Source organism: Cryptotermes secundus, unplaced genomic scaffold (genome assembly GCF_002891405.2).
Source record: "Cryptotermes secundus unplaced genomic scaffold, Csec_1.0 scaffold99, whole genome shotgun sequence".
In the NCBI taxonomy this organism is placed as follows: domain Eukaryota; kingdom Metazoa; phylum Arthropoda; class Insecta; order Blattodea; family Kalotermitidae; genus Cryptotermes; species Cryptotermes secundus.
In genome coordinates this window covers 2,833,722-2,854,641 of record NW_019725842.1, presented here as the reverse complement: position 1 = coordinate 2,854,641, position 20,920 = coordinate 2,833,722, and the positions used below count along the sequence as shown (strand labels likewise).

The 20,920-nt window shown below is 40.1% G+C and overlaps 1 protein-coding gene and 1 long non-coding RNA gene across 2 annotated transcripts in view; one reads left to right on the top strand and one right to left on the bottom strand.

Moving 5' to 3' along the window:
* Positions 1-20,920, bottom strand: part of LOC117282246 — a 537,046-nt gene that overhangs the window by 460,124 nt on the left and 56,002 nt on the right. The window lies entirely within an intron of this gene.
* LOC111863630 overlaps positions 1-20,920 on the top strand; it is a 364,157-nt gene that overhangs the window by 287,291 nt on the left and 55,946 nt on the right. The window contains exon 3 of the mRNA XM_023850124.2: positions 20,674-20,775. Coding sequence (XP_023705892.1) covers positions 20,674-20,775 — 102 coding nt within the window. The remainder of the gene's footprint in view (positions 1-20,673; positions 20,776-20,920) is intronic.

Sequence of the window (20,920 nt, the reverse complement as noted above, 5' to 3'; positions counted from 1 at the left end):
CGCCGGCAATTCTTCCCGTAATCGGTTTCCACCACCGACCCCCACCGCGCCTCTCTCCCACAACATTTACCAACTGGCCGATCTCTGTGCCGGCAAAAGCTATGTTGTACGATCCTTTGCGAAAGATCTTGGCTCGATATCAAAACGCAAGTAAGGGACAGTGTCGATGGCCACTTGCTTTTTGTCCGCGTTTTATCTCTAGCGAACACTGGCCCGTCTGGATGGGTATTCTCACTAGCAGTCTACGCTCTCCCACGGACTTCTCTGAAAGGGGCAGAATTCGTACATTCAAATACTCTTTGGGGAGCACTTCAGTAATATTTCATAACACGAAGCAAGATTTTACGCGCTTTTGCATTCCGTAATTAAAAACTATGCTGGAGGACATATATGTCAGTCTGTCAGCATCCCCATGTATTTCATATCCAGAAATGACTGAATAGAATTCAATAAGCTTTCATACTGGTGCCTACACTGAAAATGCTTCGTTTCGGTAGGGTATAAACCGCATTTCGGAAGCGTGAACAAAACTTAATTAAATGTCTTAAAAAAGGAACCACAGAAAAAAAACTGCAGTGGACCTAATAAAGGATTAATACGTATTGTAATTTTTTCCCATGTTGTGTATATTTAATTAAATGCATGGAATAGCCATTTATGTGGGTAGTTTAATATATTTACTATCTGATATATTTGCTATATTGCAGGGCTATGTGATGTAATACCTACACGTTTCAAATGATGCAAAACTACAATATATGGATGTTAGGGACAATGATAGGTAAAATTATCCCTGTAACAGGCCGTGGAAGCCCACAGGGTTGTGAAATGTCGAGGCTCTCACATTTTCTAGACAACTGGCTCACAGATGGCGATGAGGCTCTCAGCTTCAAGCCATAGCCGACTTTTACCCGCAGGAAGACCCTTGGTACTCATTTCTGTTAGAGGCCGATTCGTCCCCGGGACCATAGTGCGGCTGGAAAAAAATATGTAAATTGAAAAATCCAGTGACCTCATCGGGGATTGAACCCGGGACCTTCAGGTTTGTAGCATATTTCCTCAGCAAACTACGCTACCGCGTGCCCCGGTTACGGACAATAAGGGATGCACCACAGTGAACAGCATACTTGAAGAATAAATCTAAGTGCGTGCATAATTTTTGAGGCTGAAAATGTTATTATGCGAGGGTGCAAATGGATGAAGCCGTGACACAGCGTAACACATGTGCAACCTCTTACGTAACCTCTAATAATTCAAGGTCTATGGCGTATCTTATATTAAAAGTGTTATGTAAATGAAAGGATAAAGACTGATCTATCCAAAAATGAATTTTATGTTGTTCTCAAAATAAAATTGTACATTGCATAAACAATTACCGAAAACATGCAATAATTTTCCTAATTTTACAGACTTTCAACTGCCTACCACGGCTAAACCGTAAGAGATGGATCAGACATATTGCAAGTGAAATACTTTAATAAATGGGAGCTTCTAAAAAACGCAACCCAGTTTGGTCCATCGCTTACGGTTTAGGAGTTATAACCATTTGTTTGTAACAAATATGGTTAATTCAGTTCTTCTATTTATTGGATAATTCAACATGATATGCAAACTGCCAGCGTATGACGCCACGCACTGATAAGATGTCCGCTGGTAGTAGTCGTACTTCATATGTGAGAGTGTACAGGAAAATGAAGAGGTTGAAGAAGATAATTGTGCTAATGTACCCAAACGAACAAAAGTTACAGGCTCAGCGACAGCGTGAATATAGACAAACACATAAGAACTTATCTTCTGAATACATATGTAATTACAGAAAATGCAAAACTCAGGAAAAAGCTCAACAAAATAAAACACAAGTATTTACGCCAACTGACCCTACACCAGCTTCAGTTATACCTGTATACAATTATAAGAAAACCAATGAATATTTTCAAAATAATTTTATTGGTAATCCATTTGGTTATACCTGCGACATATGTGAATGACTTAAAACCAGTAAAAGAAGAACACATAAGTGTATAAGCTCGAGAGTTTCCACACATGGATGCTGCTCAGCTTAAGGCATGTGTAACGTGTAGAGCAACACTGTATAGAGATCAAGTACTTAGTCCGTCAAGCAGTAACGAATTTACGTATCCTCCCTATCCAATGCATCTGCCTCCATTGGACTGTAAATGTGGCCCCAAGACTTCCATTTATGCAAATCAGAAGAGTGAGATATCAGATGGAAGGATGTCGAACTGTAGGGCAAGTCATCAAGGTACCGGTAGATGTGAATAATATGGTAACGGCACTACCAAGGCAACTGGACGACGATTATAGCTTCAACGTCCATTTGAAGAGAAATTTAATTCACAAGAGTAGGTTATTGCAAGGTTGTATTAACAAGGCAACAGTTAACAGATTATTGAAGCATTTGATACAGACCACCCTGTACAAACGCTACAACACTGAGAAAGATCTAGAATTTTTAAATGTGGATAACGTGCACGAAGTTGCTTATGAATTGGATGAAATCAACCAACATTCTAGCGACACTGAATGCTTACTTGCCCAAAAACATACGCTCTTATGGAATGAGGATAAATACGTGGAAATATCTCCAGGTCAGAACAACAATGCTCATATATGAGCATGCCAAAGAGCAATCGTTTCCGAGCATATACTCGAGACAAGCCAGAACATTTCAGAATCGTGTGCAGCGATGACTGTGTATTCGTACATATCTCCAAATACTCCCAGCGACGACGGGAAATACTTCATATTTTCTAACTTGGTTGGGCATTCTCCAAAAGCGTGCAAAATGCTTAAGTTTTTGGAAAGGATAGATTGTGAGGATATATCAGTCATATTGGTGGGCGACTTTAAAGTCAATGTGAAGGACAGTTACAATGCCGAACTCGTAGAGTTCATGAAAGATACCTTCGAACTTGACATTCTTTCGGATCTTTCTCAAGAAATGACTTGATATAATTCTTGGACCGATATGGACTTTGGACGAAATATGGACAATTTGCCCTGCATGAACTATGTTTCGTACTTTAGCTATCATAGACCTATCTTGAGCACAATCTGTCACCAAGCTCCTCAACTCACTGAAGTAACCACAAACTAAACGCTTTGGGTAATTTCAATAAATAATGCATATAGAGTACAATGTTTCAATAAAGCTTTAATTGTAATGTACAAGTACATTTATTCGAATAAACATCCCAGTTTAACATCATTTTCAACGTTAATCTTGGGAACAAAAATTCCTCAATCATTTTTTTAGTTTTTCAATGTGATAACTCTTCAGATTTAAATCTTCTGAGTTGTGACAGGAAGTACACACATAGGCTAACGGGTATTCACAGCAGCGTGCGTCCAGATTCCAGTCTTATGGCTTGTGACAGGAACTACACACATAGGCTTATTATGGGTATTCACAGCAGCGTGCGTCCAGATTCCAGTCTTATGGCTTGTGACAGGAACTACACACATAGGCTTATTATGGGTATTCACAGCAGCGTGCGTCCAGATTCCAGTCTTATGGCTTGTGACAGGAAATATGTAACGTGTGTAAATTTTACTCCTTCAGAGAAGTGACTGTACGGACTACCTCTTCTGGATGGCGACAGAAGTAATTGAGACAGCAGGTTCCTCTGAAAAGTTGGTACAGTACTATACGGCGCCACAACCCAAAAGAAATCGAAATGGGCTTAATCTTTCCACTTTGGTTTATGTCAGCAAAACCGCATTACTAAATATCAGTATGCTGCAAATCGAAATGAAAATGTAGCATTTTCTCACTGTAGACATATTGGTTTATCCTCCATTTCTTATTATATAAGACAATAGCAACACTCAATTTTGTGTGGCAATAACGTGAGCAAGTCATGCAACGCTACTTGTCACTTGCTTACAAAATGTAGGGCGCAGAACGGAGGTCTCAAAATGGGCATACATTTAGCTTCCTAGTTAATGACTATTGCTAATATACGAGGTACGATTGAAGTTCCACAATGCAATTGAACACAGATAAATTCTATACTATAATAATAATATGATTTAAATTAAAAAAATAACAAGTATGACAGTGGCACGAAATTTTGAAATTATATCTGATCAAGTGCGAGATATCTGAATCTGTGATGTCAATTGGCATGAATCACTGAGAGCATGTCTATAATTATTCATTTATAGTTCTTGCCAGCATCGACCTACGTTCACAAATGCATAATGTGAGAAGACGTAGGCGTTGTAAGTTCTTCCCAGGCCTTCTTGCTTCTACAATCACAATGGAATCTGTAGAATCGTGTTAAAGAATGACTGCCCGTTCCGCATTGCCGTGTGATTAAGTAATACTATGTCGGAATTTTTTTTTATTGTTACTTAAATATCAATCAGAATTATCATATTCTATAAACGGCCTCCGTAGTCTAGGGGTAACGTTCCCACTTCATGACTCAAGGTACGCAGGTTCAAACCCGGCGGAGGTCGTGGAATTTTTAAGGGCGGAAAANTAATAATAATAATAATAATAATAATATCATATTCTATAAGCTATTGTGGTGACATTTGGCTACTGAGCCCGCCTTCCACCGAAGGAGCCTCCGTTATTCACTTGAGGTCAATTGGAAGACGTCGCTGTGACCAGTTGTTTTGCAACGCTTCGTACGTTTCGTATAAACCGACGAATCAATTAATAACAAAATGAACAAACCGTCTGATAAGATCTATATTCGGGACACCCCGAAGTTAGTTCAGTCCAGAAGATTTCAGTAACGGGAGATTCTTCATACGACAGTCATGAGAGAGTCGTGACTCGTCGTTCGGCATTCGTCACAGTGGAAGGGAAGACATTCGTAATCCAGTAAGGAATGGAGGAATTCTTAGACAGTTATTGATTGTGGGCTGTAATAATTGAGTGTAATTGTAAAGTAGTGCCAATACATCCAATCATCTAATCCAGAATCCGTTATTATTAGTCACGAAACCATCATATGTGAAAATATATTTACTAACTTTGTATAGCTTGTGCATGGCCTATTTGCCTTCGCCATTCAAATGAAACTGTGTAATTATCTATCGATGACGAGCCTCCTCTGTATTAACATTCATATGTATACTGCAGCAGCTCAGTAACTTACTTAGAGCACCTATTTATTTGTCAGTATGTAGGAGAAACCACGTATTTTTAGACTTATTGATTTTTTCAAGTACGTTTTCAGCAGCTCAGGCTATAAGCGTTTAGTGGATGGATGATCAGCAGGCCTGTATAAAGAACTGGAAAGGATGTGAAACGAAGCTAGCGTTGAATAATTTAAGGTCCTATCTTCTCAATTGGCTGAAAGAACTGAAAAAAAAAAACCTACTACAAAAATCGACCACGATAGCAGGCCTCCGGGTCGAGTTTTGAACAAGGGATCTCGCGAATATAAAGCGGGGGGAGAGGGTTGCACGCATTTGACCGCAACTTCACTCTTCCAGATTTGGGGAGAGCAAAATCTGAGATGGGAGAGGTTACAGGGTTGACTTTTCTTCCGGAAGATAAATTAACTTTTCTTTGCTCCAGACATGGATTGAAGGCTCATGAGATAGCAGTTTCATCGTCTGGAGCGATGTCCAGAGAACCCCCGAAGAGAATCCTGAAATTTAGAAATATGAAAACCACAAAGAAAAGGAATGAACTGTAATTTACTTTGTAGCAAAGAGACTTTTTTTCGAATTCGCCTTCGCGAAGACGCGAAAATGTCAGAGAAACCTGACTTTAAAAATAAATTTATTAATGATATTCAAAAGTAGTGTGGGCCTAGCGGTCATTTACAAGTTTGCTTCTACGGACTGTGAGCTGTAAACCAGTAATTAGACATACGAGTATATACTGTCACACACTAAAATTATTTTAAGGTGATATTTATATAATTGCCGGTCACGGTAGCCGAGCGGTCTAAGGCATGCACTGTCTTCGCTCGCTCGGAAGCCGGGATCGTGGGTTCGAATCCCACTCAGGGCATGGATGTTTGTGTGCGTTTTTCTGTGTTTGTGTACAGGTAGAGGCCTTGCGACGAGCTGATCACTCGCCCAAGGAGTCCTACCGTATGTGTAAGATCTAGTAAACCGAAGTGAAACGGAGAGTTTCATGGAGGTAGGCCTAGGCCCAAATTGCGGCTGTAGCGCCACAGGAAAAAAATATTTATATAATTAGATATTTCATAAAGTTCGATCTAAATTTCACATAAAGTGTTGGTTAATAACATATAAGTCACATGCCTTTTAGATCGATACGGAACAAAATAAGCTCCCGTTACTAGATTTCAGTTTCGATACTGCACATCACATTTTATCGAAATCCGTTACGGATAGTTATTTAACGACGGGAAACAATGACAGAATAATCTGATCTCCAATTTATGCACCTCTTGCGCAAAAGGCATCTACCTACCTGCCTGCTAATTTGACTTATTCTTATGTTGCTTGGCTCTTTCGCGTGCATATTTCTGCGATGCTGATGATGATAATTATTCAGTTCAATTAAATTCTTGTTTATTTGCGTGTCAACTCAACAACCAAGGCAAATTACGAAGTGCGCAAGACTGGGAAGAACGGGAACAAACACACACAAAGCACAAAACAGGGCAATTTATGACATCAAAGTAATGATGTTACCGAAATAAAAAAAAACAAAGTTATAATTTAGGAGGTAATGATAATAGTAATAATAACAACAAAATCAGGTAATAGTTTAGAGGAGAGAAAGCAATATACATACATTTCATCATCATCATTATCAGTAATCTGTCAAGACGACAGGTCCACAGTCTCTTTCAAAACAATTCCTCCACTTAATGCGATCTAGAGCTTTCTCCTTCAAATGACAGTATCCTCTTCTGTCCCCAAGGTCATCCAGCATCTTCTTACGTCTTCTTCCTCGTCTTCTTGTCACTTCTATCCGCCCATCTATCTTTCCTTCGATAGCTTCTTTTAGAAGGCAGTTTCTGCGTAAAACATGACCAATCCAATTAGCCTTCCGTTTTCTTATTTCATGTAGGATATTCCTCTGCTCACTGACTCTAATTAACACTTCTTCATTTCTCACATAATCGGTCCAACTGATCTTCTCCATTCTTCTCCAACACCACATTTCGAAACTTTCCAGATGTTTCTGATCTACTGCCCTAAGTGTCCATGTTTCAGCCCCATACAGAGCTATGCTCCAAATGTAGCATTTCACTAGTTTCTTCCTCAAATTTAAGTCCAATTTGCTGGTAAAAAGATTCTTCTTCTTGCTAAATGCAGCTTTTGCCATGGCAATCCTGGATTTAATTTCACAAGTACACCTTCCATCATCTGTTAAAAAGCTACCCAAATATTTAAAACATTTCACAACATACATTTATAAGAATATAATATACTGTATATCATAATGTGTAACGCGAAAGTAATGACAGTAATTAAGTTCATCTACTGAAAAGCTTGACAATACCAAAGTTATAATAGCAGCAATATTAACATTAACAGGTTCAACAAGGATCAACTACTCATATGAAAAGAAATATTTGAGAATGCCAGAAGAGAAGAAAGAAAATGTTCGTGCATCGAATCAATGATTATAGCACTTGATAGGGTTCCCACATAAGTTAGTAAGTTCAGTTGTAGTACGTCTTCAAGGAATCAAAATCTTCTGGAGAAGAAAATCCCTGAGATTTCCCTTCATTGCACTCTATGTTTCAGGGCTCACACCGTGGAATCAGTGCACGGAGGCTGCTTGCAATTGGCAGAAAACACAACGTTCATGTTTCTCTGTCCGTAAACACATGCATCATCGAATAACAAAGCAAGATGTGTTCCAGGTGCCGCAGGGGTATAATTAATAGTGTGGCGTGCCGTCAGAAAGCGGGAATGGTTTAGTGAGATCAGGGTTGATTTCCTAGGCAGCGAGCAACGTTCCGCGACAACGGCTAGGAATGAGAAGGAATCCATTGCTATACAACAGTTAGCAATATCCAAACAACGATTTCCTTGAAGCAGCGTTTGCATAGCAGCAGGAGAAATTAACCCTTCTACAAGATGTTCCCTATTCCGCTCGAGTGCAGGATATAAGAGTCCAACTTCGACTAGAGACGAGTCAGTTGTATTCGACTTTAGTAGGAGTGAGTTTGTATCCGACAAGGGACCAAGGACAGTTGAGCTCCGAGCAGAAGACACTTCACCAAGATCAGCGGTGCAAGTAATTGTAATAATGAAGAGGAAACGTCTGACGACGTTGAGAATAACTGTATTTGCGAGTGTAAAACAGCGATAGCCCAATAAACGTCTTTGCCAAATCCGAAACCCGCATAAATTTTCTTGTCGCGTTACCTAGCAAACACGCTACAGTATATACACTGTAGAATATTTGGGCACGGACGGAACCTTGAGGCACCTTTGGCAGTATGTGTCTTGGAGTAGAAAACTGGACGTCTACCAAGACTTAAATTTTATGCCAATGAGAGAAGAAAAGCAACTGACTTAAAGAGACTTGTTGAAAAAGCCAATTCTGACAATTTACGTGTATATACTCGTAGTAGGTCAGAATGAGATGTTGCGTCGAAGGCTTTCTCGATATCCAAGAACATAGCAGCCGTCGACATGTTATTGTTGAAGTGTAGGGTGACGACCAATTCCAAGGCAGTGACTGAATAAATGTGTTAATTGCACAAGAGGTCTTTTTGGAAGATGTCAAAGATACACGTATTCGTTTGGATTACCACCAAACTACAGAACTTTCCCAGTTTCAAAGATTGTATTTCTTTTGAGACGTCACAGGTTCGGAAATTAAACTGAATGTCTTCATCGGCGGCAGCTAGCAAGGCTTCGACTTCAGCCTCCACATGAGCTTGAATGGTTTTATAGGCATTCTGCAATTATGTTATCTTGATCGTTTGATAAAATATGGGGCCTAAGGGACTGTGTTTTTGGCCCACTCCTTTTTGAGAGGGATTTTGCATAGACCACATTGCTTGAGGTGTAACTTCGCAGTTTGTCAACTTTGTTTCCCATCTTTAAATGGCTCTTTTCCGGACCACTCTCCTATTTCGAGGAACTCATTTATGCTGGATCTGTCGTTTCTTGCCACGATTTTGGTCGAAAATTGTAGCCTTTCTGTTCGATATCATGTATGCTGAGACTACAGAGGCTGCAAAGGCATGTACTGCTACATCAGCTTCATTAGAAAAGCGAATCTGGATATATGGATACATGAATTCAGAGGTGAGGCCTTGGAGCACCTTCCAAGGAAGGAAGCAGCAAACAACGCGTCATCCATTGCATTAATATTAAATTTTCAGCCTTCACTGACTGCCATGAGATTTGATTGGTGTCCCGATGAGTATTTCTTTCTGAAGAATGTTGCTGTTTTTCAAGCAAAAGTCGTATTACTTTATGACTGGCGGCTTTCCGCTAATCAGCTCGTCTTGGCATCAAGCCTCTCGAGCATCACGAACAGAAATTTCTTCCTGAATCCTTGAGGCCGTGGTCCTTATGCACCATCCTCTCTGAAGAGAATCACGAACAGAGATTTCTTCCTGAATCCTTGTGGCCGTGGTCCTTATGCACCATCCTCTCTGAAGAGAATCACGAACAGAGATTTCTTCCTGAATCCTTGTGGCCGTGGTCCTTATGCACCATCCTCTCTGAAGAGAATCACGAACAGAGATTTCTTCCTGAATCCTTGTGGCCGTGGTCCTTATGCACCATCCTCTCTGAAGAGAATCACGAACAGAGATTTCTTCCTGAATCCTTGTGGCCGTGGTCCTTATGCACCATCCTCTCTGAAGAGAATCACGAACAGAGATTTCTTCCTGAATCCTTGTGGCCGTGGTCCTTATGCACCATCCTCTCTGAAGAGAATCACGAACAGAGATTTCTTCCTGAATCCTTGCGGCCGTAGTCCTTATGTACCATCCTCTCTCACAAGAGGATGGGTTTGTCCCTTATGATTAGGCTCTGCCTCGCCTTTGTCAAGCCTATGTATCGCACATACAGCATTTTATTGACAATTCTTCCTTGTGTACTATATACGTATAAGTCTTTTGCAAAGCAGGTCACATCTCTAACTTATTTGTCTTATGCTACAACGGCAGCTTAGTCACTTGAACGATCGTAAGCTTGACCGCCGCTAAGTTTGAGCCTCCTATATTTTCTATGTGTGACGTTCCCTTGTCCTAGGCTGCGAACATGTTCATTCTCTTGATTTTGTATGACTTCTCCCTGTTGTCTGCACAATTTTATAATATGATCGTATACATACGGGAGGTTGAATGCCGTATGCAAATCGCGGACCCGTTTGCGTTGGGTTAGTGGATTCGAATCCCATGTTTGTGTAGGTAGCGATCTAGCGTCGGGCTGATACCCGGTCCAAGGAGTCCTACCGACTGTTTAAGATTAAGGAATTGCAGTGAAACGAAGCGTTTCACGGATGCCCTATGCTCCAAAGTGGTAGCAACAGGAATGGACGGACGGACGGATGGATAGTTGTGGCTCAAGAAGTCATCGTCTTGTTCACTGTATCGTGTCAGAAAGGTCAATGCACTGGCCTGCCATTTCATTTTGTGTTCATCCCGAAGCATATTCGCACTCAGCGTGAACACACTTTCTGAAAACGAAGTTTATCACACACAATTTTGTGAGGAAGTAACCATGAAATTTATGGAAAATGCAGAGAAAGTGATTAAACGGTGAATCGTCTGTTCTCTTGAATCTTCTCTTCCACTGCAGGCACCAAACCTTCATTAACCACAGATGGTCGGCAGCGATGTAGATCATCATGCACATTTTCGCGTCCTTCATTAAAGTGTCTCATCCATCTCCTTACCACTGAATCGCTCATGGCATATTCTCCATACACCTCACAAAGCTGATGATGAATGTCAGCCAGTTTCACGTTTCTTGCATTCAAGAAAGAGATTACAGACCGTATTTCACATGCGGCAAGTTTCTCGATTTTCTTGAACATTGTAAACACAAAGGACGATAGGTAAACGCGGTTTGATTATCTGAAAATGGTGTCCGTGCCTTTCTAAAGGACCAACAAATTCTGCACGCATGCGCACTATAACGACCGCAGCACTGCAGCGGCAATTTATTCAAACGGAACTTCTTTTGTGGATACGCCTCGTAGATAGATAATGTCACAAATACTGAAACTGAAGTTGCTGTTACTGCTAATAGCTGCTATATTACACTAAAACCCTTAGGGCTGAAGCTATTTTTACTACTCAACCTGTTACACCAAACGAGAAGCACTAAAATTGAGGCTATCCTTACTAATCAAACCGCTACACCAGAAGACAAAACACGGAACTGAAACTGTTCTTGGTGCTCGAACATGCTACATATAACAATCCTAAACAACCCTTAAAGGAAACAGAATTTTACCGATAAGGAGAGGGACTCAGATAATGAGAAAATAAAACAAGTCATCATTAACTTAAGGATTAGTCCCCATTAATCTGCCCCACCTTCACTGGAATAACGCTGCACTCTTTTAATACTATTTTTTTTAAGATTTTATTTATTTTAATTTTATTATGTCGGATCCGACCAATTGTAACTAGAAAAGAAAAGAAAGAAATCTCTGTTCGTGATCCTCGAGGGGCTTGATACCAAGACGAGCTGATTAGCGGAAAACCGCCAGTCATAAAGTAATTTTGACTGCAGTAAAAATATAATCCGTCACCATTTGTGTATTTCCTCAAGAACTTCCTGATGGTGGAACATCGAGGGCTAAATATGTTGCAAACTCATAAATTAAAAACGTTTGGTTGAAGGCAACCACTTCATTTTATTTCTGAGCATCACGAACAGGGCGCAACTCTACAAGATTGGAATCTCCTTTTGCCAATCAATCTTTTCCCATGTCTTCCAATATCACAGAACTTCAAACATAAATTTGGATGAGGTTTTCATAATGCCCCATCACCTAATTCCGNTGCTAAATATTCAATATCTTCGCGCCAGAAGAAATTGCAACAGAGAGAGGAATATATTCTTTATGCAGAATTCTTTTTCTCGACCCTTTCTTCATTACGCCAGCGTCCCCATTAATCAGTTCCGTAATGGTAGGCACTGTCTGTGACAATTGGCCAATTAAGTCTCGAGCCACGGGAGGAATAATATAATGATTCTATTCATCCGAATCTAATCTCTCCGTTAATTTATGTTATCGATATGTCAGCTGCCATTTACATATAATTACTCACTACGAAGTGGAAGAAGAAGCGTCTAGATATTCCAAATAAAAAGACAAAGACGTCATGAATAGTACTCTTTGCTTACCGTGAGGGAGGCGTTCAACAAAGAGTTATGTTACAGAGAGCACGAAGAAGGTTTCCTTCCGCAGCTTGCTTCTCTCTATGATGATATGGAAATTGGAGCATACAGCATGAATCCCCATTTCCCCCCCCCTGCCTTTCATGCAAATGTAAGTTTCCTCAGGCACAGCCTCTGTTTATAATACACATACAAGGAAGTCGAGAAATAAATACTCTATTCCTGAAACTTTGCGACTCCATACGAATTCAGCAATATTTTTATCAGAAAACTTTACATGAAACCCCCGCTCAGATTCTCCTAAATAATTCCTGCTGGAGTTAGGCCAATTTCTAATAAACTGATCTGAATGCCTGTCTCTAGTGATGACACCAGCAGAGGCTACAAATAGATAAATATAAATTGTATATTAGTTTTAATTTTAACTTTTATTGCTTGACTGTTAATTCCAAAAATTGCGCAAAAAACTTGTAAGAACATAATAAATACACGATTCAATTAACTAATTCTTGTATTCATCATGCGCCTCATGATGACCCAAAATAGAGGTCGAAACATATAGTGTGAACAAGAAATAAAAACAAAACATTGACACATTGGTGTCTATTTTGCTGTTCTTTCACAAATATTGTTGTGTAAACTGTCCTTGCTGTGTACATACCTTACACTATACAATTGTAGTGGCACTTGTGTCGCTTAACCTCGTATACTGGTGCAGCAGCCACTGCGCATTCAAGTTCTACAATTTTAAAACATGCGACGTTTCTATTCGGGCCGTTCCCAAATATAGTTTATTGAAAACGAGTTTACAGTCTCAAAAGTAATTAGATTCACATACACGCGGACATGATGATACCGTACTCCTGTCTTTCTCTTCAGGATCACTGGACCCCGTGGTTGAGGCTAGCTCTTTGTAAGGGACCCAACAGAATACGTGTTTTCCCACACCTGAGGACGGAAACAGATCCAGTTTCCGAAACGTCGTGTTTTTTCTTAGTTATCTTAAAAACCAGGACAATGAATAAAGTCCGAAAACCCAATATCTCTATGTTCTTTAATGGCGTTATTCATAGCTCAGTTTATATTGTGTCGAATGATAGGGTGGTTAATAATTAATGAATTGGAAAGGAAGGAGTCCTGGAGTGATCTGAAGTGGTATCGCGCCATTGACAGGAGGGATGGAGGAAGACCACGAAGAAACCTCAGTCAGCACAGGCGGTCTTCGGGCCTATATTTGAGTATGGGACCTACCGAGCAGGAAGCAGAAGTGTTAACCACTTGATAAAGACGTTCGGTGACCGGTCCTGAAAGGAAACTTGGAAGACGGAAATGCTTCCCGGGACTAGTTCATGATGCTCAGGGTAATAACCATGTTAATATATTTCGTCTATCTAGCTGTTCCACTTCCGATTTTAGTATGATTAGTGTTTAAATATTGACATAATGAATATTATTATTTGGTCCCAAGTTGTTACATTATTTATTTTATTTAACTTTATGCATAAAATGACTAGTGGTTCCTTTTTAATAAAATTCACTAAGAAGAACTGAAATAATTTAGGCACATCCTTAAGTCAGTAGAAATAATTGCGAGTCCTGTCTATGAACTATAAGCACCATATATATACTCGTATATAACCAGTTGAGTGCGACTACGNGATGATATGGAAATTGGAGCATACAGAATGAATCCTCATTTCCCCCCCCCCTGCCTTTCATGCAAATGTAAGTTTCCTCAGGCACAGCCTCTGTTTATAATACACATACAAGGAAGTCGAGAAATAAATACTCTATTCCTGAAACTTTGCGACTCCATACGAATTCAGCAATTTACTGTCTGTCTAATAGGGCTGAAAGTATTATAACTACATGTCATAGGAGTGTAATTTAAACATCTTAAATAGTTTCGTAGACCCATCATGCTGAAGAAACTGGACTTATTACCAAAGACGCCAAGTTTTATATCTTCACACAAACCTCTTCAACAGGGAATGTTCCCTTTGTTGATTGGTTTGTGATATTTTTGAGGCTTGTGTAAGAAGTGAAAACGTTATTCAGTGTCAGGGATGATAACCGGGAATAGTGGACTAATGAGAACGAACATGGCTGCGGTCGTAACTTTTTTCCAGTTATTATACTGTAATATTATTGGCCAGTCGGACGCACGACATCTGGTATTCCGGCTGAGATTCGAACCGTGTACATCCCAACTTTCTTTACCTGCTCAATCTTGCTTGCTATCTCGAGCATTCAGGATTACTTCAGGACGACGGGCGCACAACTGTAGGGTGAGGAACAAAACCCGTCGACATTTCTTGAGCGAACTTCTCGGAATGTGTCACGTATGGTGATTTTCTAGCAAGTTCTGATGAACTGGAAGCTTCAGTCATGCGAGCAATCATAGAGCGAAGGACGGAGGCAATATTGGAGTTTAAACGCTCGGATGGTTTCTTGAACGAGCGGCTACAACTTTGCGTCAGGGCTCGGTGGTAAAAATATCACTTCTCCTTCTATTCAACTACGGAAGAGGAACCTAAGAGGACGTTCACTTATTCTCTCAAAGCATCTTGTCGGACTACAACAGAAAGGTGCACTCCAGTCTTCCTTCTCTTTCAGTGAACATACAAGAACCGTCATCGGTCAGTCACCAGAAAGCGATTCTTCTTGCTACATGTGACTGTCAAAACAGCTTTCTCAGCTCTACCTACCACGCAGGGAACGCAGTAGCGTAGTTGGTTAAGGTACCATAATACAATCAGGAAAGTCGCGTGTTCGATTCCCAATAAGCCTACTGTATTTTTCAATTTACCTAATCCTTCCAGCCGCACTATGACCCTGGGGTCGACTCAGCTTCTAACAGAAATGAGTACCAGGAATCTTCCTGGGGGTTAAAGGGCGGCCAGCGAGTAAGGATTACAACCTTACCGCCACCTATTAGCCGATTATCTAGAAAATGTGCGACTCTCGACGTCTCACAACCCTATGGGCCTCCACGGCCCAGTACATGGATAGATTTACCTTATTTTACCTTTACTTACCTACCTCACGGCTACAAATACAAAAGGCGACAAAAACCAGTATACTATAATAAGAAAACAAAACTAATAATATAAGAAGAGCGGATAAACAAAACAACAGTTAATAAAATGTTATAGTTAGTTATTAATAAAATGTAAGAAACCGGATCGTTCGAATGTTGTGGCATTCCTGCACCTAAGCCACTGATCACATGAGTCGGCGATTCTTCTTGCTAGAGGCTGGTAAACCCACTGCAAACCCACCTCATATTCTTGTACTGGTTCCGGCCTGAACGGCTAGGGCTCAGTTCGCAGCAGAACGATTCAGATGTTAGTAGGAATGCGGCCGAGACATTAGTCTTGAAGGATTGAGTAACAGCGAAAGACATCGCCTGCGACAGTCAATGTGTAGCCGGAATCAGGTACCTACCTAAACATTTACAGCTTTGCAACGTCTTTTGTATTAACCACGGAATTATTTTAGAGCAGCCCGTTAGATTGTAGTCCATTCGAAATAGCCATATTTGGCCTCATGGTAGAGAACGTTGCACAGTCATGTTGCAGAAGCGGTCAGAACGACGAATTAATTACATTGCAACTAAAATAACGTGTTTTAAGGAACACTTCGCCATTCTAATTCACTAACTTATTGGAATGGGTGTAGGTGGTCCGCCCTTTCGGTTTACGTTAGCTTCACTTCCGGTTGTGAATCGTGTCCGGATGAAACTCGAAACATTTTTCTTATTGTAAAGCGGATTTGTACAGACGTTATATGGTAATTCTGAAAGTTTATTTTTAAATCTCTGAAATTAATTTATACAGATAATTTGAGTAGTAAAAACACAGAAGGCAGATGAAAAGAGGTTATTGAGAACAACTTTAGGACCTAAAAGGGAAGAAACTTGTACTCCACATGAAACATTATGTTGACATAATTAAGCAGATGTGATGGAAGAGGACGTAACACGCTTTGAAGAGATTAGAAATACATACACAATTTTTCTAAGAAACCCAGAAGGCAGGTGCTGACATTATAAGTCTTAGAGGCACATGTGTGCAATATGTTTGCAATGCGTGGGATTGTGTAAACTGGATTCATACGGTTCAAGACAAGGTGAGCTTTTGTGAACACTGTAATGAACTTTCGGGTTCCATAGAAAGCAGGAAGAAGATGTTTATATGTCGGACTGTAACTGTACAGAGGTATATTCCGGTGCCAAATTGAAAGAAGAAATTCTGACTGTAACACAAGTAGATATACAGTCGAAAGAAAAGGTGAAGAATGGCAAAAAATCCTTTGAAAGTTTGCCAGAATGTAGCCACGCCTGTGTCTCAGTTTGCCAGTGTCTGGCAGGCTAGCTGGTGATTTGACTCAGGGAAGGAAATATGAAGAGAGTGATGTGAGGTGGAGAGGAAGGGAAAACGGTCGCCAGGGTGGCAAGAGAGCAAGCGGTTGTGTAAAGCAGCAAGAAAACCGAAAGGGGCAAGCATTGATTTGTGGAATTTCCAAGGCCAAAACTCGCCAGTTAAAAGCAAAAATTCAGTGAAAGGAGGGGAGAAATCTAGCCTTTCTGAAACAAAATGCATTCGTGAGAGTTCAGGAAGAAGAGAAAAAGAGAAGCAGCACTAGAGGTTTTATCACTTGAGTCAGACACACTTCTTGTGTCATTTCGGACTGCACCATCCGTTTTGTGTCCTATTGTTAGAGTCCAATATGCAGCTAGACAGCTGTTGGAGAAAGCCTTTTCATATTTCAGCAAGAGGCTTGGCTTCACACCCATCAGAATCACACAGCTTGTGTAATAGCTTTTTTGCATTAAATTGCATGTTTTTTTATAACCACACTGAATTATGATTGGAAGGGCACAACAGATCATCAGTCTTGCAAAATATACCACATACACTGATATAGCGGATATTGTTATCTGAGGGTAAACTCCACATCCATGAGTCTGAAACATGAAGGAACTAATGATGAGCTGTTGTACCTAAAATTATCAGTACTACTTCAAAGCGTCAAAAGCCGCATAAATATCTACAAACGTAGCATAGTTTCGAGTTATCAGTCTATGTAGAACATCGGCGATCTTGATACTGAGTAATATGACATTGTGCTATACATTATTTCTTACGGTGATAAATTCAAGAATAATGAAATAAGCGGCCATGTAGGAGTGAGAAATAATACAATTTAGGAGGAAAACGACATAGGAAGAGACTACTTGGTGACTACACGTAGGCGGGAAAACACTATTGAAATGCATCTTAAAGAACAGGCTGAGATAGTATGGACCAAATTCAAATGGCTGAGAATAAGGTAAACTGGCGCGCTCGTATGAATACTGTAATGAAGTTCTGAGTTCTATAAAAATAAGCGTAAGCACATTTTCCCGCTATCAGATTTTCATTAACTGCTCTGCTCTTCAGCCATTCTTAGTGGAAGAATTATCAAGTTAAAAATTAAATAAATAATCGTAAAATCTAGAAGATTAACCTACTAACAGCGTCAGCCTCCAATGATTAACAACACAACTTACATCTCATTTCGTATCAAGAATTTTTTGTATGCAAACCAGATTAACTTCTAGATACAAAGAAAACAAATAGTCGGATTTAATCATAGTTAAATCAAATAAAATTTTACTCCAGGTGATCAAGTCAAGGAGGATGTGATTGTCTGTAGCAAGAATGAGGAATATCAGAATACTTCGGTTTACAAGATATTGGTCTGGAAACCTAAAGGCAAGGGACGAAGTGTGAAAATTAGAAGCAGATGGAAGTATAATATTAAAACTGATCTCGAAGATTTTGTAGACTTGATTCATCTCGCAGAGGATAGTTACAAGTAGCGGGTTATTGTGAACGGGGTAATTAACCTTCGGAATATCTTAGCTATTTGTGTCACTGTAATTTTCTTACGGGGGACATTGCTCAAGAGGGTCAATTATAAGATATTACAAGCCTTCACAGTGTTTTGTATGAATGGGTAACAAATAAAAACCTGCTACCAGACTTAGCCGATATCAAAATCGGCAGATGCTGTCATGGAGACAGAATAAGGCATAAAATAGATGAACACAAAATCCAAATAGGGCAATTGAAAGAGCTTCAACCATATCAACAGAAATCTGTTGCGAGTTATTTATATGCGACATTTCAGAAACACATCTACTTAGCGTCGAATGTGGTCTCGAAGGACGACGTATTCAGAAGTAGAAGCAACTTAATGTTAATCGAAAATTAAAAATTCCTGATGTATGTTCAATAATAATAATAATAATAATATCTTGGCGGAACATTGGTTGAACGTTTAGCACTCCTTTGTCCAAGGGTCCGGGATCAATTCTCGGTCGAGGGGTTGTCCCGATTAAAATTTTTCTTTAATACCGCCAGACATATAAAATAGGCCAGATAATTTCCTCCCTAATTCAGTGTTCACATTCTTTCCCGTGCTTCAGATGCCACACTGCAGAAAAATTCATTATTTTATTTGCATTTCGTTGAATATGCACAAAAGAGAAAACTAGTTGACACAGAGGCAAAGGGCTCCAGAGCATCAGTAGGCAGTTAGAGCTTCAATGAAGTTAGTTTCGGTTTCAGCATTAATCTAACCCGAAGAGAACTATCTTCTGGAATGTGGCACAGTATAGAAATTTATCGACGTTTCGGAGGATAGTGTGCCTCCATCTAGAGGGTCGACGAGTAAACTATACAAGTAACACGTATGAAGCAAAAAGAAGCAGAGTGTTTCTGCCTCCTTCTTGCTTCTTTTGATTTCTTTCCACCCTGAACGTGGAGGCAGTACCTTCCTCCGAAATATCGGTACACGTCTATCAGACTATACGGCGTCTCGTCCGNAGAAGCAGAGTGTTTCTGCCTCCTTCTTGCTTCTTTTGATTTCTTTAAACCCTGAACGTGGAGGCAGTACTTTTCTCCGAAATATCGGTACACGTCTATCAGACGTCCCGGAAGACAATACTCTATCTAGCTAAACAAGATCTAAAAATTTGTGACGATGTTACATTAATACAAACATTATATTTCTGGACATTACCCATTGTCCTGATTTTATTTAAAACCCCGTCCTCTTTATATTTCAAAACAGAGTTTCGGTGACTTGTCCAGAGACAAGGACTAGCTCTATCGACTGGGCCCAGCGGAGTAGGTTTTACATGAAGACGGAGGCAGAATCGTCTCCTAAACATAGTGTTTTCAAATATAAACATAACCACGGATAATGTCCAGAAACATTATATATGTACTGTATATAGATCATCAGTGAGAAGCTCAAGTCCGGCATTAGCCTTCCTTCTCCCCCGAAATTTTCTTTAAGAAAGGCAGAACACTAAACAAAGAAACACTAAAGAAACTGATGTTAAACGAATACAGCTGCGGCACGGAGTATCTAACTAATACTTCTTGTTCTGCACAAGGAAAAATTTTGGGGAAATTATTAAATATTATGGAAAAGAAATATTAAGCAGTGATAATGCTTTAGCTTCTATAGATAATCAGGTAGGCTACGTCTCCACTTCCGCAAACATTTACGTACCTTTAAAAGCAGAACAGCTCAATCACTATTTTGACTCACTATGGGCCTGATGACCCTGCATAATGAGGAGCTTCATAACTTGTACTCTTCTCCAAGTATAATTAGAATGATCAAGTCAAGGAGGATGAGGTGGGAAGGTCATGTAGCACGAATGGGGGAGACGAGGAATGGGTATAGGATATTGGTGGGATAGCGAGAAGGAAAGGAACCACTGGGAAGACCAAGGCGTAGGCAGGTGGACAATATTAGAATGGATCTTAGAGAGATAGGATGGGATGGTATGGATTGGATAGATCTGGCTCAGGATAGGGACCAGTGGAGGGCTCTTGTGAACAGGGTAATGAACCTACGGGTTCCATAAGATGCTGGGAAATTCTTGAGTAGCTGCAGAATTGGCGGCTAATCCAGAAGGGCTGAGCTCCATGAGTAAGTAATTAAATGGGCCCGATGACCGGTGTTAAATTTCGGAAAAGATCTTCACTGAACTGTCCACAACAACTTCTGTGACCCACTCAACCTTCTAGCAATTGGATATCGGAATGGGCCGGGTTTAAAACTGCCCAGTCACCTCGATCTAGTGAATGGGTTACGAATATGTGGATCTATACCATTACTCCCCCTATTTTTTGGTTTTATATTACAACAAAGCATTGTTAAATTTTCTTCTTAATATTACAATAATAACAATGGATGTTGTTTTAAAGCAGAAGATGAATTCCCAGAATAACAACATTTGTCCCACATTGTCAAGGTGGTTTATTTCTGAAGTTAATAGACGTTACTTTTGCTTTTCCCCTTCTTCTGCAGGTGTCATGGATCCGACGGAAGGACTATCATTTGCTTACTGTCGGCCTGGCCACCTACAGCAGTGACGACCGATTCCTGGTGGAACACGCAAGGCACCTACAGGTACTATAGTAGCTCACTTAGACATGAAAAGAACTTCTTTATCGCCACATAACACGATCCAGTAAGATTACAGTCCAATCCCTGATATTGCAGACAGCCAGCCTTCAAGGAGTTGAAAATGCGTTCCATTCCTTTGAGGACAGTT